At 36.3% G+C, this 16,852-nt stretch overlaps 1 protein-coding gene across 1 annotated transcript in view; it reads left to right on the top strand.

The window, feature by feature from the left end:
- PIP4P2 (phosphatidylinositol-4,5-bisphosphate 4-phosphatase 2) overlaps window positions 1-16,852 on the top strand; it is a 47,494-nt gene that overhangs the window by 9,611 nt on the left and 21,031 nt on the right. The window contains 3 exon segments of the mRNA NM_001193771.2: window positions 10,359-10,507; window positions 11,503-11,609; window positions 13,232-13,355. Of these exon segments, the coding sequence (NP_001180700.1) occupies window positions 10,359-10,507; window positions 11,503-11,609; window positions 13,232-13,355 (380 nt within the window).

The following is a 16,852-nucleotide window of genomic DNA, read 5'->3' as shown; positions in this document are numbered from 1 at the left end:
TTATTCTAAGCATTTACTTCTAAAGGCAACGGTAAAATTTTTCTTCCTCTCATATTTTGTTGAGATATTTAGGCTTAGTCAATCTGTAATACGGATTTTAAAATAGTGTACAAGAAAGCCCTGAGTTTTTTGACGTTTTTAACATGTGATTTCTACAGGGGGAGAATTTGGAAGAAGGCATGTTACGATATGACATTTTATTGTTTGAGAGATTAAGTGCTAAGACTGACCATCCAGAGGAGAAACAATATATAGAAATGATAGTGAGTAGACTTAAAGTGAGATTTTCAGACACCTTTTAGACCACTGGACATATCCCAAATAAACACTGATTTATATTAGCTCTGTGGATTTTACAAACTAATATAAAGTTATTTTAAAATTTTGTAACAAAGTTTTTTCCAAGTTTATAGAATTTGGTTGTCATGTTCTAGTTCTCTATATAAAATACCTTGCCAGGTTCAGCAAAAGTCATATTTGGATTTGCTGCCATCCCTTAATGAGGACATGGTCATTATTAAAACTGTCAGACATCCCTAAATACAAGATGACCTAAGTGGAAACCATAAGGTCTTTTATGACCCAGCTTCAGAAGTCAAATATAATGTCATTTCTGCCATGCTCTATTGGTCAAAGCAGTTACAAATCACCCAGATTCAAGGTACAAAGACTTCACCTCTCAATGGGAGGAGTGCCAAAGAAGTTATGGCTATTTTGTAAAACCACCATAATAAGCTATGTCATAACCATAGAATGAAACGAAAACTCTGTATACAGTTATGGAAAGATACACTGTAAAATGAAAAAAATGAGATGAGGAATAGTTTATAAGGCATATTCTCTTGTGTAAAAATGATAGAAGAAATGAGAATATGTATATGTGTATACTACCTGTGCTACACTCAAGGAATACTAAAAGGATACATAATAATAACATAAGTGGAAATCTCTGAAGTAAGACTTGGCAAATGGACATAAGGGTTGGAGTAACAATTCTGAGCATATGCCTTTTTACAATGATTTTAATTTTTGAGCCATGCCAATATATTACTAATAAAAGTTTAATGTGTAATAAAATACAGTAAACTTTGGCTACATTATATTATTGGTATTTGTGAAGTTTGTCTTGGATTAGTACCTCAAACATGTTAACAAAGTCATTTTTTTAGACTGTGTCCCCACATCTCTGTATAGGTCCTTGCAGTTGCCTGGGTTTTTTCATCCTGCTTGATTACTCCAGCCTATCAAGATATTAATAGGAAGAATCCTGTTTTGAGATGGAAGATCTATCACTATCTATACACTTTTCCCCAAGACCATACTCATTGCTTCATACACTTATTAGCCATTTATAGTCTTTTCCAAATGAGATCTTTTTTTTTTTTTTTTTTGAGACTGAGTCTTACTCTGTCACCCAGGCTGGAGTGCAATGGTGTGAATGAGATCTACTTTTTACTTCCTATAGGTAGATGAGTAGGAAAGGAATTCTTAAAATTATAACATTCAAATTCTACACATTTGCTGAGGCTCCTTTCTTTCATGCAGTCTTTTCTAATTTCTGTTGCTGGAATATGTATGTTCCCAAAACAATGCCTTACATTTGCACTATCTGTTGTGTGTGTGTGTGTGTGTGTGTGTGTGTGTTTGAGACAGAGTCTTGCTCTGTTGCCCAGGCAGGAGTGCAGTGGCGCGATCTCGGCTCACTGCAAGCTCCGCCTCCCGGGTTCACGCCATTCTGCTGCCTCAGCCTCCCAAGTAGCTGGGACTACAGGCGCCTGCCACCATGCCCAGCTAATTTTTTGTATTTTTAGTAGAGACGGGGTTTCACCGTGTTAGCCAGGATGGTCTCAATCTCCTGACCTTGTGATCCGCCTGCCTCAGCCTCCCAAAGCACTTGCACTACGTATCTTAATACTTATCTATGCACATGATCCCACAGGGAGAGACAAAGAGGGAGATAGGATTCCTGTCTCATCAGGGAGCTCTACTATAGTCCCTTGCCTATGAACTTTTACATTTAGGCACTTAACAAATACTGATTGTGTGAATGAATGATAACCTGAGAAAATAGGGAAGGATGTCATGATGGTGATGATAAAGTCACTTAGGACTGAAAGTTTTACAGGATGCTGGAGGAATGTGGGAACAAAAGACAGAAGTGATCCAGCAGAGCATGGGGTCAGATCTTTTTCCTCATTAGAAACATCCACGTGACAAAGGGAAGAACTCCATGGCTGTAACCCCTGCTTGCTACAGTGGGGGTACCATTTTAATGGTTTAATTCCTAGACGACTTTAGTAGTTTTTTTTTTTTTTCTTTCTTTGAGACAGAGTCTCGCTCTGTAGCCCAGGCTGGAGGGAGTGCAATGGCACGATCTTGGCTCACTGCAACTTCTGCCTCCCAGGTTCAGTCGATTCTCCTGCCTCAGCCTCCCGAGTAGCTAGGATTACAGGCATGCACCACCGCTCCTGGTTAATTTTTGTATTTTTAGTCGAGACGGGGTTTCATCATGTTGGCCAATCTGGTCTCAAACTGCTGACCTCGTGATCTGTCCACCTTGGCCTTCCAAAGTGCTGGGATTACAGGCATGAGCCACTGCGCCCAGCCGTAATTTCTATATTTTTAAAATAAAATTCCATTAATCCACAGGCTACAGATAAACAGCAGAATTTAAGGGATTTATTCACTAGATATCTCTCAACACCTACCTAAAAAGGTAAATATTGATTCTAAAGATTCTTGACTTTCTCTGGCATTAGAGCTTAGAGCTCATACAGGTTTTTTGTTTTGTTTTGTTTTGTTTTGTTTTTTGAGACTGAGTCTTACTCTGTCGCCCAGGCTGGAGTGCAATGGTGTGAATGAGATCTACTTTTTACTTCCTATAAGAGATGTGATAAGGCCACTCATACAGTGGCCTTATCACATCTCTTTAGTTAGAAGCAGCAGTCAAATTTAGATAATAAGTAAGTGGAATGAAGATGTGATAGGTATCACCATGCTTGCACTTTAACATGCTTGCATTTTAACAGGTTTGCATTTTAACAAATTTAAGAGATTTCACCAATCTCTGAAATCTCCCCAGGGATGTGGTGTTGCTTTTGGTATCAGTTCCAGGGACTGCCACTTGGCCATTCCTATATTAACCTATGGGCCAGGGAACAAAATTGGCAATTTTACTGGTTGCTAAGAGTATTTGTTCCAATTGTATATTCAGAACTAATAAAATAACTTCAGAGTGGATCCCCATGTCTACAGGGACCACTGTGAGTTGGATCTGGGCTAAGACATCATCTATCACTTGATAGCTGCTTTGAGTCCCTCTGGAATTAGCACTGTTTAACTACCAGTTTCTAGTAATTGCTGAACCATCTGGGTATTTTCTTTTCCCCAGTACACAGTCTCGTAAATAGCCTCAGTTCTCTGTGCAGAAAGTTTGAAGGAAGATTTACAGTACATGCTGAACCCACTTTTGTTGGAAACTGGTTGAAAGATTATGACTCTTTCTTATGGCTACCAAAGTTGGGTTGCTGGTTAAAATACCTAGAGTTTTTTCTAAGATATACAACCAAGCAACATTTTTGCAGGTAACCCATCCATTTCAATTCTAGGCTAATTTCAATTAGCCACTGCCAAAAGTCCTGTGGCTTAAAATATTGTAATATCCACTACTTCTTTTTTGCAATAAATGCACCCACCTGTATTCAGTGTTTAATTGCTGCTATTTGGCCTGATACTCCAGGAGTTCATCATCCCCATTGAAATCAGGCAGCACATCTCAATGGGGTCATCTCATAGTGTAATGTCTGGTCTGCATTGGAGAGAAACCACAGCAGGATGCATGTGCTCCTCTAAATAAGTATTCATTAATGCCTTAGTGAAGGGAGTATGCTCTGGCCCTTCTCAGGGGATGTAGTGAGGTATGAATATGCAGGTTTCATATGATAAATCCACTTCAACATTCCTAACTCCATATGCCTTTGATTGCGTTTTCTGCATTATGCTAGGGATATTCTAGCATCTCAGCCTCATTAAATGTAAGACCAAGTCTCATCAACCAATTAAGTAAATGCTTAAAGCTACTTCTAGCTTTAAAACAAACACTGAATCCAGAAAATCTCGCTCAATTCGTTGTTGTATTTTATTCTCTGTGGTTTAACACCCTTAGGATCCACTTCATAAGTACTCTCCAGGTTTCTGGAAATACATATTATCAAAATGTTGCAATTATTTTATGTAGAAGCTGCACCTCTTACTGAATTAGACTTTGTATTTGCCCTTCTGAAACATGTTGAGATTTGACCTTAGTTATGGATCTTGAGACAACAAGGGGCTTGAGGGTGGATTTTAAGAAGAATGGCCATCCCTTTGTAAGACAACTGCCTCAGGCAAGGGCATTACAGAGTTTTCCAACAAGGGAAGGCTTAGGCACAAGAGGGAAAGATATTTTCCACTTGCAGTGGAGGTTCAGGGTGACTCAGGAGTTTAAGATTTTCAGCTCTGTTTGGGTACAATCAGATGGTCTCATTCCAAGTTTTAGAGTTCCACTTCTTTGCAATCAATGCCCCAGCTTTCAATGAGAAACTTGATAAGGCTGTGGATTTACCTGGTAAGGCTGTGGAATTACTTGATGTTATAATTTTGTAATTTGCAAAATTAATATTTCTGTTTGACTTCCAGCAATAAATTCTTTGTTTATTAGAAAAAGTGATACTTTTAAGGCTAAGATAGACATTCTCTGGTTCTCTAACCATGACTTGAGCTGAGAATTTAAAGACCAGAGCTTCTCATTTTCTGTCTGTAGAGGCCCAGTGCATTCATAAGGATCCATCCACATCATAGTCCATATAATAATTATTACTACCATAATGCTCAAGTGAAGGAGCCGCAAACAATCAACTACAGGGGATAATCTGATTCATCAGGATGGCACCATGTGTCATAGATTACTACCATCCCAATTCCCATTGGTAAGGAGTTTGGTGTAGCATTTAAGCTCAAGTTCACCAAACCACTTATCCAATTCTATCTTTGAGGAATTGTTTCCTGAGATCACTTCTGATATGAATTTCTATATCAGTCAGGATTGGTCACAAGATAGAAACCACACAATGGAGTTTAATATAAAGAATCATTAACCAAGTATAAAGTTACTAACTAGGTAACTGTAAGGTAAGTATATTACCCTAAGGTATCAAGGAGGTAACAAGAAGCAACTGCCACTACGAGGGCTGAGGGAACAAAGGGAAGAGATTGAACTTATTAAAACTTAGTAACCTAGAGGAGGGGTCCTGCAGAACTGAAATATGACTTCTGAAGAAGCACCGGCCAGCTTGTACTGGTGTCTCTGAACTCTGGAGAAACTGAACTACTTTCTTGGGAAGGAGCACTGGCTATTTGGTGTGGGAGTCTATACAAGGAAACTGGTTCTGGCAAATGTTGAAAACTGTAAACTGGCTTCAGTGTTCCCAGGGGAAAGAACTACCACTGCCAAGGTGAAGTAATACTCCTAGGATGATGTTCAGAGAAACAGCAAGCAGATTGGGAGCAAACAGGTAACAAATAGAAGGAATAAGCCCCTTATTCCTCCTCCAGCCTTGCAGCCTCCCAGTATCACCTCCTATTAAGAGCATAACCTGGAGTCAGCTGACAAAACTAAAATGTGGTTTGCAGAGTTCCAGCTCCAGCATCGCAATAGAGAGTAAAGGTGGATTTGGAACTGAGGGTCAGTAACTTGATAACTAGCACATATATTTTCAACCTGTCTTCAGCCAGATGAGTTTTTCCGAGAATGTCATTGTTCTGGGAGAACTTGAGTCTCCTGAAACAGTTTTCTTTGGTTTCAAAGATGGGGAGGAGCAGAAAGTGGTCTTCTTTTGCTGTGTATTGAACTGAACTGGAGAGGTTTGACGCTAAAAGCAGCTAACCCATAGTGGCCAAGCTGTCCCTAAGCTACATTCTGCACAAAGATACTAGGGAAAATGAATCCTTGCAATGAAAATTAGAGGAGAAAAAAGCCAGGCTTTCCTCAAAGGCTGCCCTTTTATACTTTTCTTGCTTCTCTTATAATCGTAAAATATCTCTCATTTTAAGCTGATGTCATTTTCAATTTTGATATAACATCTTTGTCAAGAGCCTGAAGGGCTGCATATAGAGGATGCTAATGTAGTAAGTGAATTAAACTGCCAAATATTGTCATTGAGGAGACGTACAAAGGAATAATTGAGATAATAAAGGTCAGAGCAATCCAACAAAACAATTCCAATCTTTAAAATACTGGAGGATGTCTCTGAGAAAAAATGAAATACGGATTAATACACCAGAATGAATTAGCAAGACAGAGGGACTGTTTCGCATAAAATACATAAATTAGGTAAATGTTTGTGATGGGAAATGTAATCTGATCACTTGTGGGTTTACGGAATATAATGCTTCCTTTTGAGTGTTTTAGAAAGAACATTATGTATGCCTTGTGATTAATAAACTATCATTCTCTCCCTTTTATGAGTCCGTTTTTCTCTGAAGCTTTTATTGTGAAATGATTCTTCTTTTTAAAACATACTCTAATTTTCCCCACCCCAGTTCTTCCTTCTCCTCTTCCTCTTAATTCTCTTTAACCAAGATTTCATTCTCCAGAAATCTACATTATCAGATGTTTGCTTGTTCCTAGAAAAAATCCCCCATTGTTCCTTAAATCTTTTCCCTATATTAAGTCATTATTTATTAAAGGAGACAGCTGTTATTGTGGAGAGATCTCCAGAAGAGGAGTCAGTTTTTGGCTTTGCTGGAAGTTCTGAAAAACCCTTAAAAAGTCAGAATGTCTGGGTTTGTTTTCTTCTTTGTAAAATAAAGAAATAAAACTTCATAATTCCAAAGATTGTTTGAATTTCTAACATTGTTCTATTCTGGAGCTTTGAGGGAGTTTTTTTAGGATTAAGGACTACTGGCCTAACAAATACTGCTCACATGGAGGAAAAAAGCTTTTTAATTTAGGCAAACCCCATGGAAAAAAATGACTATTGTTTAGATAACAAGTAAGACTCTTCCAAAATGAGGAATTTTTGTGACTTTCAATATCTAATGATCCCAAGTTCTTAGATTACAGTGAACTTTTTAAATGTAGTACAGAAATTTAAAATAGGTAGAATAGTGGTGATCGGTTGTTTTAAAGTGAAAATATAGGCATGCTGGTGCACTCCTATATTCCTAGCTACTGAGGAAGCTGAGGAGGAAAGATCACTTAAGCCTAGGAGTTCAAGGCTGTATTGAGCTATGATTATCCTGAAGTGAAAAGAGACAAAATGAATAAATCTAAGTTAATTTAATTATTATAGGTTTAATCTATAATAATCTAATTATTAATTGCTTAAATTAATAATCTTAATCTAATTGTTGTAAGTTTACTAACTGCAATCTCCAGAATTACAAGTCCCATATAAGAGGAGATGGAGCTACAAGTAAATGTTTCCTTGAAGTAAAATCTGAGTAATAGGGAAAGGCCAAAAGTACAAGAAATATCTCTGTCTAAATCAGTTGAAGGCCGAAGTAATGGATAGAACATTGAAATGAAAGGCTGGGAAGCACTGTTTATTGTGGCAATTAGGCTGCAGCATCTGTCATTCTATTGATCTGTTGGATTGATTCCATTTATCTGGTGGGCCAGGCCAGTGTCCCCTGACTACTTCACCTCTCTCAGTGCATTATTTGGAAAGGGTAGTCTTCTGTATAAAAGAAGGCCTCGTTTTCCATCAACCTGCACTCCCCTGCTAGGACCTTAGCTCCCCTGCAAGGAGAGTAGGGTTAATATATTAGGTTGGTGCAAAAGTAATTGCGGTTTTTGCCATTTGAAAGTCATAGCAAAAACCGCAGTTACTTTTGCACCAACCTAATACTTGGTGTTATTTTTCCAAGAGAAATAGATATGTCTAATAAATTTTAATGACTCACTGATGTATTAATTCATTCAGCCATTCAATAAACATTTAGTAAGCATAGTCATAGACCAGGCATTATGACAAGCACTGGTGAAGTAGCTGTGGACATACCAGATGTGCCCCTGGCCTTGTGGAGCTTATGGTCTCTCTCATATTAGATTTATAATCCTCACTGGTCATTCTGTCCATGTCCCTCCACTTCCCAAGCCTCCAGAAGAGTAGATTTGAGCATATTTCTGTCATTGAAGGCGGTTTTTTTTTCTTGGCAGATTAAAAATTATGTATTACAAATCTTAGAAGAAAAATTTACAGGGTTTTACTGGCTCTAATACCCTTTTAATGACTGTTAAGATCACCCTCTGAAATTTTCTTAGGAGATTTCTTTGAGCAAAGCTGAGGAGTGTATGGGTTTGTGTCCTTTTATGTAGTGTAGCAATATGTCATCTCCTCCTCTCCCCCAATGCCCTTGTTTTCTTAATAAAACTGTCTTGCATTTAAGTTTCCTTTCTATCGTTCTGTGTAAGATAGAGGCCTGGGATTATGAGAGAACTATGTAATGTTACTGTACAACTCAAGGAAAAGGCCAGAGAGGAAGCAATTTTTATTAATAATCCTACTGCAAATAATTATTAAAATAATATTCATTATTATATACCAGGCAGTGTGTCTTGAATTTCTAGTGAGGTACATATTCCTTCCCCGAAAATAATGCCTTCTTTATTGAGATCTGACAGAGTAATCTGCAAATTACAAGACCTTAAGTATATTATTGACTCATTGTTTCTTCAACGTGTTTTTTTCTTCTTGATTAATACATTACAGTTCACTCTGGATCAAGCTCAAATTCTTTTCACGGATTTAAAATTATTTTTATAATTTAAGACATGTACAGCTCCTTTTGAATTTCAGTGTTTGGCAGTGTTCTGTTATAAGCCTCCCAGAAATGTGAGCATATCGTCATTTCAAAGTGGCCTCTTTCAGAGCCTTGGCTGCTGAAGAAATTTGTCTTAGGAATCATTTGAATGAATACCACTTGTTGCTAATCCTTAGCAGTCTGAAAAAAATCCTATATCATAACCCAAGGATCAGGTGGAAATATGTGTGTTTTAAACGTACCAAAATGTTTTATGCTCTAATTCTTTTTAAAATATCACAAAATTTAGAATCTTATACAGTGGATAGAAAACCTCGATTTCAAAAACAGCTCTTATTATGATTAGCTATTGTGATTATATTTTATAGTGTTACAAAAACCTTTTGAGATATCAGTTCTCTTTCGTGATTCCATCATGCATTAGAGTGTGGCCCTTTCTAAATGTCCCAAGACAAAACTTTACGTTGGAAAAGTCTTCTATTCCTTAGTTGAGATGGTTGCAGAAAGGGGTTAGGAGTCCTTTAGAAATCACATTCCAGAGTAGTATATCAGGATTCGTTTTCTCAGACTTTTGCCACAAATATACACTTCTGGTAGATACCTGATTTTGAAAGTGGGCCTCCACCCTTTACTCACTCACTGAGTCAACCTTAGGACTCTTGAAAAAACACTGTGTGTGTGTCTTTGTATTATGGGAATTTTCAAACATACCCAAAAGTAGTGTGAAAATATGACCTTCCATGTCATTATATTCATCAGTTACCAACATTTTGCTACTCTTGTTTCATCTTTTTCCCCATTCTTTTTGTGGTTGTTGTTGTTATGGTTTTTGAAGTTTTTAATCCCACATACTACATTTTTTTACTCATAAACACTTTGGTGCATTTCTTACATTTTTAATGGTAGGTAAATTTTGAGACTAAAAATTGTTATATTTACTTTATTTTTGTTTTGTGTCTGAAATTAGCGTGGTTCCCATTTTTGTTCCATGCTGAGAAGTTTAGTTTTCTTAGGTTCATTTTTGTTTCTTCTTGACTTCCTCCAAAACCTTGTTTTATTCTTGTCATAGCCAGCAGTCATTATACTGGTTCCAGTATAAAGACAGAGCATGACAGCTACATGATTTATATGTATGGATAAGCAATTTTAAAACTTTGCTTTCATCGACCATTTTTATTTCCTGGGAGTCAAATCACTTGTGTAAGATTTTTATTGTAGTCATAAATCACCACTGTCCTATTAGAGGCTGTACAAATTTACTAATAGGAATGGAGTGACATTTTGAGTATAGATTAGTAAAAGGAAACTGGGTTATTGGGATAGACCTAGGCAAACATGATTTAGATTTTATCAGAGTTAAGAATTATTTTACTTGATAAGAGTCTCATGGATGTTTATGCTCTAAAAGTAAGATAAATTGGCTAGCTTTGAAAAATAAATAAAAGAACGTGGGAAAATCTTGATTGTTTCTTCTTTACTTTTATTGCTTCTATACTCAAATCAGCCATAGTAATTTCTCTAAGACTCTGATTCAGTGACTAATATCTTTCCAGCGGAGCTCCCACCTCCATATACAGCCATTGCCAGTCCAGATGCCAGTGGTATTCCAGTAATAAACTGCCGTGTGTGCCAATCACTAATCAATTTGGATGGCAAGCTTCACCAGCATGTGGTTAAGTGCACAGTTTGTAATGAAGCTACGGTAAGTGGAGATTTCCATTAGTAAAAATATAAATTGTTATTTGACATTTTATTCCTAAAGGAAGTACTTTAATAATGTTACTTAAAAGTATATGTGGGCTGGATACAAATATGGTAATCTTTTTTCCTGACTTTTCTTCTCTCTGTCTTTCATCATAGAATACCTCCCTGTGTTTAAAGCTAACCCCATTAAGAGAATTTCATGGTGAATTTAAATATAATGCCTTTTGGCTTTTTACTTTCAAAAACTAGACTGAGCATGACAGTTATGTATAAATACCTTCAATATCTATCCACATCACAACTACATTCATTCTAGTTTTCACTAAAATGAAAATATTGTGTACTAAACTTCATTACAGTCATAAACTTTGTCCTATTTATGTGGAAAATTATTTAAAGTTATTTTATGTCTGTAGGATGTCACTATTGTTTTTCTGGGCTTTTGTGATTATGCATTTCTTATTAGCATCTGTGCCAAAGTGTTTACAAATAGTTTGACATTTTATTCAATTTAGTTAATAGTAATTTAGGAATGTTTAAAATATTGAATAACACCTTTCCTTTTTTTAAAATTGAGCTTTGGGGAGCAACTAAATTTTCAGCAATATTTTTATAGTTTCAAGTAATAAACTGGTAAAGCATACACTGGTTTAGATGAAATACATTTATTTAATAGTTAGGCTTTATATATTAAATTTTGATTTCTTAAAATCTGCAATTAAGTATTAATTTTATCTTTGACGTTTTAATTTTTTCTCTTTAGAAAATTCTAAAAAAAAAGTCAGCCAGGGATTATTGTGTCTTGAAGGACCGCAAAACATGAATACTTGACTTTATATGTCTTATAGAAAAATCGTAAAATAAAACCTTAACTCACAAAAGCAATTGTATTTCATTAGTTTTAATGGAATCCTTTCCTTTTTAAACACAAACAAACTTTGGCAATCTGTACTTTGGTTAATTGCTGTGTTTGCATTTTCTTCCCTTATCCAGCCAATCAAAAACCCCCCAACAGGGAAGAAATATGTTAGATGCCCTTGTAATTGTCTTCTCATTTGTAAGGACACATCTCGGCGAATAGGATGCCCAAGACCCAACTGGTAAGAGATAAAGATTTATTCATTCATTCATTCATTTGTTCATTCAACAAGTATTTACTAAAGGTTCTTCATGGGCCAGGCTTTGTTCTAGAAAGAGTGTTTGTTTTCAAAGTCATTCCAGAATCTAGATTTTTTTTTTTTGTTAAAGAAATGATAATCTTAGTTTGAACTTAGTCATAGATATTTGTGGGATATAATATTCTTAAATGAGCAATGAATGTTTTATTCGTGTTATGTAAGTACTTAATGCACTATAATAAATCAATGACTTATTGAACTTATTTAAAAATAATGAGGTCAGGCCAGTGGTTCATGCCTGTATTCCTGGCAATTTGGAAGGCTGAGGTGGGAGGATCACCTGAAGCTGGTAGTTTGAGACCAACCTGAACAACATAGTGAGACCCCATCTCTACAAAAAATTAGCCAGGTGTGACAGCATGCACCTATATTCCCAGTTATTTGGGAGACTGAGGCAGTAGTATCACTTGGGCTTAGGGATTAAAGCCTGCAGTGAGCTATGATTGTGCCTCTGCACTCCAGCCTGGGCAACAGAGTGAGACCCCATCTGTCTGTCTCTCTTTTTTTTTTTTTCTTTTTTGACACAGTGTCTCAACGGGAAGAATCTCAAAGAGTTGACTCACTGTGACCTCTACCTTCTGCACTATAGCCTTCCCACTATAGCCTCCACTATAGCTGGGACTACAGGCACACACCACCACTCCCAGCTAATTTTTTGTATCTTTTTTGTAGAAACAGGATTTCACCATGTTGCCCGGGCTGTTCTTGAACTCCTGGGTTCAGGTGATCCCAAAGTGCTGGGATTACAGGCATGAGCCACCATGCCTGGTCCATCTCTTAAAAAAAATAATCAGTTAGTTTACTTTTGATATAATTAATCTTCACCTGCAAGTGTTTTAGTTATTTTTGTGTATCTCACTATATGTTATACTAATCTCTGCTGAATGTATATGTGCAATAAATTCTGGAATTATTCACCCATGCCCAGTACCATTATGGATACAGTATATAGAGGCCTTACTTGTGTTTTTTTTTTCTGTGATCTCTCTGGCTTTTTGACCATTACATGAATCATGTACAGCCCTATCCAATGATAGACTAGAGAATAGAAATGAAAGGAGGATCCTGTTTGCTTTCTTTTCATCTCTGATTAAATAGGCATCAAGGAATATCACACTGCTCAGAGAAATTTGGTTGTAACATAGCCCTTCGGTGCCTTCATGGCACACAGATTTTTGTTGATGTAGAATATTTTTAACTTAGTCAGTCTTCTACCAAACTCAAGTTGGCTTCCTAGATAGGGAAGGGTAACAACTGTTTTCTGATTTGAACTTATAAAAACTTGGAAATGGCAGTTAAATGGTTGCCATTGATTAGGACCAATGCTATAATATATTGTTCTGTCCCAAGTACAGAAAGACTCATATTTTGCTTTTGAAAAACTGACTATTGCTACTCTCTGTAGTTTTGCCTCCAGCTTGAGATTTCATTCACTTAATTTATAAAACAAGTATAACACATTTCATATTTCTGGCCTTATGTTGCAGGTTTTGCTCTCAATCCATTTGTGGGATAGTGAAGTTGTTTCCTTTCTCTTTTCATAGTAGACGGATAATTAACCTTGGCCCAGTAATGCTTATTTCTGAAGAACAACCAGCTCAACCTGCATTGCCAATCCAACCAGAAGGTACAAGGGTTGTGTGTGGGCACTGTGGAAACACATTCCTGGTAAGTCACTGGACATTTGTTATTAATCTGTAAATATAGGTCATGATCTTACAGATTAGACCACTGGTCATAGTCTTACAGTTTTGTCCAAATGCAAATTAATCAAAATATTAAAATAGAGCCTTATTTAGGCAGACAATCAGAAGTGCAGCTAGGATATAGAGCATCTTCTGTGAACTGGATAAAAGGTACGTGCTCTGATAGGTCCAGTTGCAAAAAGGATCCTCTCTATGTAGGCCAATGAGAAATTGTGCGCAGGCTTATTTCCATGAGCATCTTGGCTTGGTGAGCAGCTGAGTCTTAGCTCTGCTCTCACCTGCTCAGCAGAGGTCAAAGTGCACAGTCTCATGCAGTAGATTTGCTTCATGGCTTCTAGATTCAGGAAAAATTGAGTCATAATTTATCAAAAATTTTCTGACTTTTGTAAATTATTCTTGGAGCAAAGGGAGTTAACACTGTTACCCATAATTAGGTAAAACCATTAGATAAAGAATAAGAAAGTATAAGTAATTTGATATGAGCAAAAGTTATAGAAGTTCTGTTTTACTACTTCTAACTTAAACTTAGTTTGATTTTTTTAAAGTTAAATTCATAATTAACTTACCCTGTCAGGAAGGATAAGGACAGGTTTTCTTTTATTGTTCAGCCCATATAGGAGACAAAAGATTTTCTTTAGAACTTGAATATGAAAAATATTTATCAGAGTATACACATGGGAGTCTATAAACAAAAACTCTTGTCACTAAGACATGAATGGGCTTAAGAAAATATAAGTGATTTGCTTTTTATTTGTAATTTTACTTTTATTAAAGAACTTTATGTATATAGTTCTAAATGTCAAATGGGACTGCAGTCTTCTCATTTAGTTGACCCCCAGTTACTGTTCCTAAAATGCTTTCAACTCTTTCAGCTGCTTTATTGATAGTCACTTCTATGTGTTTATTTTTTAATTTTTATTTATTTATTTATTTATTTATTGAGATGAAGTCTCACTCTGTTGCCCAGGCTGGAGTACCGTGGTGTGATCTCAGCTCACTGCAACCCTTGCCTCCCGGGTTCAAGTGATTCTCCTGCCACAGCCTCCCAAGTAGCTGAGACTACAGGTGCACACCACCACACCTGGCTACTTTTTGTATTTTTAGTAGAGATGGGGTTACACAAGGTTGGCCAGACTTCTATGTGTTTAAATTGCTTGCTTATCCTTTTTCTATTTGATTAAGCAGTTTTAGACATTACCCACTAACTAGTAAACTGCAAGATGAGAGCTTAGCACTCATACTGCCCTCCCACTCATATTCCTTTCCTTGCTTTCATACTCCCAAATTGCAACATTTTGTTTAATTAATACTTAGTGCTTACAATTTTTATGATTAGGTAAATTATGTTCACAGATGAACCAAGCAATATGGTACATTTTTCTTGTGTATGGATTTTAATATTTCCTTGGACTTATAAATAATTGCCCCCTCCTTTGGATTTAATTTTCTATGTGTAAATCATTCATTCTTCTCATATTCTTGTATAGAACTATAAAATACCTATTATTATAATTAAATGCATCAAGGAATCTATTATTTAGGCTTCCTGCTACATATTTGTCATCCTTCCCTTCACCATCATCAGGAAAATTCCTTTTACCTCCTTCCTGTGTTGGATCCCATGCCATCCTCACAGTTTTGGTTTATTCCTTCATTTTGGTGGAGCACATTTACTCTGCTTTCTGAGACAAGATGCAGGGAAATATATTTAAACTCTTTTTATCTTAAGTAGTTTTTAATGTGATCTTACATTCACTTTATAATTTGTATAGATATGCAATTCTAGGTTGCCAGTTGTCACCTTTCAGAAACTTAAAGTCTTTGTTCCATTGTTAAATGAGAAGATCAACTGCTATTGTGATACCTGATCCTTTTGATATGACATGTTTTTTCTTCTTTTTCTTTTTCCTCTTTCATTTTCTTCAGTGTTCTGACATTTCATGAGGCTGTGTCTTAGTGAGGGTCTTTTTGAACTCATCATTTGGATATTCAGTGGGCCCTGTTACTGTCCATTCCATTTTTTTGTTTTTAATTTTGTTTTTTAAATATTATTTAGTGGGAAACTTCTTCATTATATCTCCTCATCTTAATTTTAAATTTTAATTTCAGATGATCTAACTTAATTTTTAATTTCTAGAAGCCTTTGTGCTCTGATTTTTTAATAGCATTCCTTTTTCATGATATCTTTGTAAAAAGTAAAGTAGAGGTTCCTCTTCAAAGACTGTCCTCCCTGTCTAATTAGGAGTAAATAGTAACTTTTCTTAGAAGCAAAATTTATTCAAAGACCTCTGCTAACATTCTTAAATATCTGCTAGCCGTAATAAAGAAATCAACGTACTTTATGTTCTTAGCTCCCACAATGTAGCCTAAATATTTGCCCTGGCATGATTATACTGGTCCAAGCAAGCATTAGGTCATAGTCTGTTCCTCTTTTTATTTGAAGGTGTTTTTATCTTTCTCAGCATTCCACAAGTTACTTCCTCCTTCCTTTGTTCTCCTCTGCCTTTGCCTATTTTAAAAAGTTCTAAGTTGCTAGCCAATCAAGACAAATACAGAATGTGAAGTCCCTATTCCAGCCAATGGAAACCAGACACAGCAATAAGGTAGACGTGTCAGGTTATAAATGACCCTGTCTTCTTTATTCAGTGTACTCTTGTGGCAAAACTGCTGGCAAGTGTACCCTTTCTGCAGAAAGTATAAAAATGGCCTTGCTGAGAAATTTAAATTTATGTTTATGGTATCAAAGAACAAGCATTTCAAACATCTTTCTGAAGCTATTAATTATATTTTTTCTGAGGTATTGTTCTTCTTCATGCCTTATCTCTATTTTCTCACTATTTTCTCTATTTGTTTTTCTTTTGATAGAAGTTTTACACAGAAGTTTATATTTGAGAGCAAGTCACTGATTGGAGTTTCTATGTATGCAGGCAGGGGATAGGTGAAAACTTTCTCCTCCTCCTCCTCTCTCTCCTTCTCCCCCTCCTTCCACTCCCCCTTATCTTCTTCCTCCTCCTCCTCCTCCTCTTCTTACTTTGTAAAGTTGTCAGCTATTAGTATCAATTGGTCTTTTTTTCTTTAGGGCAGATTTCTCTGGGGAAGGATCCTCTAATCTCTTGCAGGAGATAGGCCTGAGAGACAGCCTTTTAGGAGCTAAGAGAGGTAATAGGGGTGAAGCTCTTACCCACTTTTCAGACAGTAGACATTAATTGAATTTTAGAGTGACTTTTTGTTCTTGCCGCCTTCTGTGCCTGGTGTTCCTGGTCCACAAGCTCTGTAGTCAAATTTCTCTACAGAATAAATCATTCTTCTCTTAATGTATTGGGGAAGGGTGATTTTCTAGTTTTGTGAGAATTTACAATCAATACTTCTGTGTTTTTCCCAGCTTTATTGGTTTATATTTGACAAACAGAAATTGTATATTTGAGGTGTACAGCCTAATTTTTTGATATACATCTATAC

Source organism: Macaca mulatta, chromosome 8 (genome assembly GCF_049350105.2).
Source record: "Macaca mulatta isolate MMU2019108-1 chromosome 8, T2T-MMU8v2.0, whole genome shotgun sequence".
In the NCBI taxonomy this organism is placed as follows: domain Eukaryota; kingdom Metazoa; phylum Chordata; class Mammalia; order Primates; family Cercopithecidae; genus Macaca; species Macaca mulatta.
This window is presented reverse-complemented; position numbering and strand designations above follow the sequence as displayed.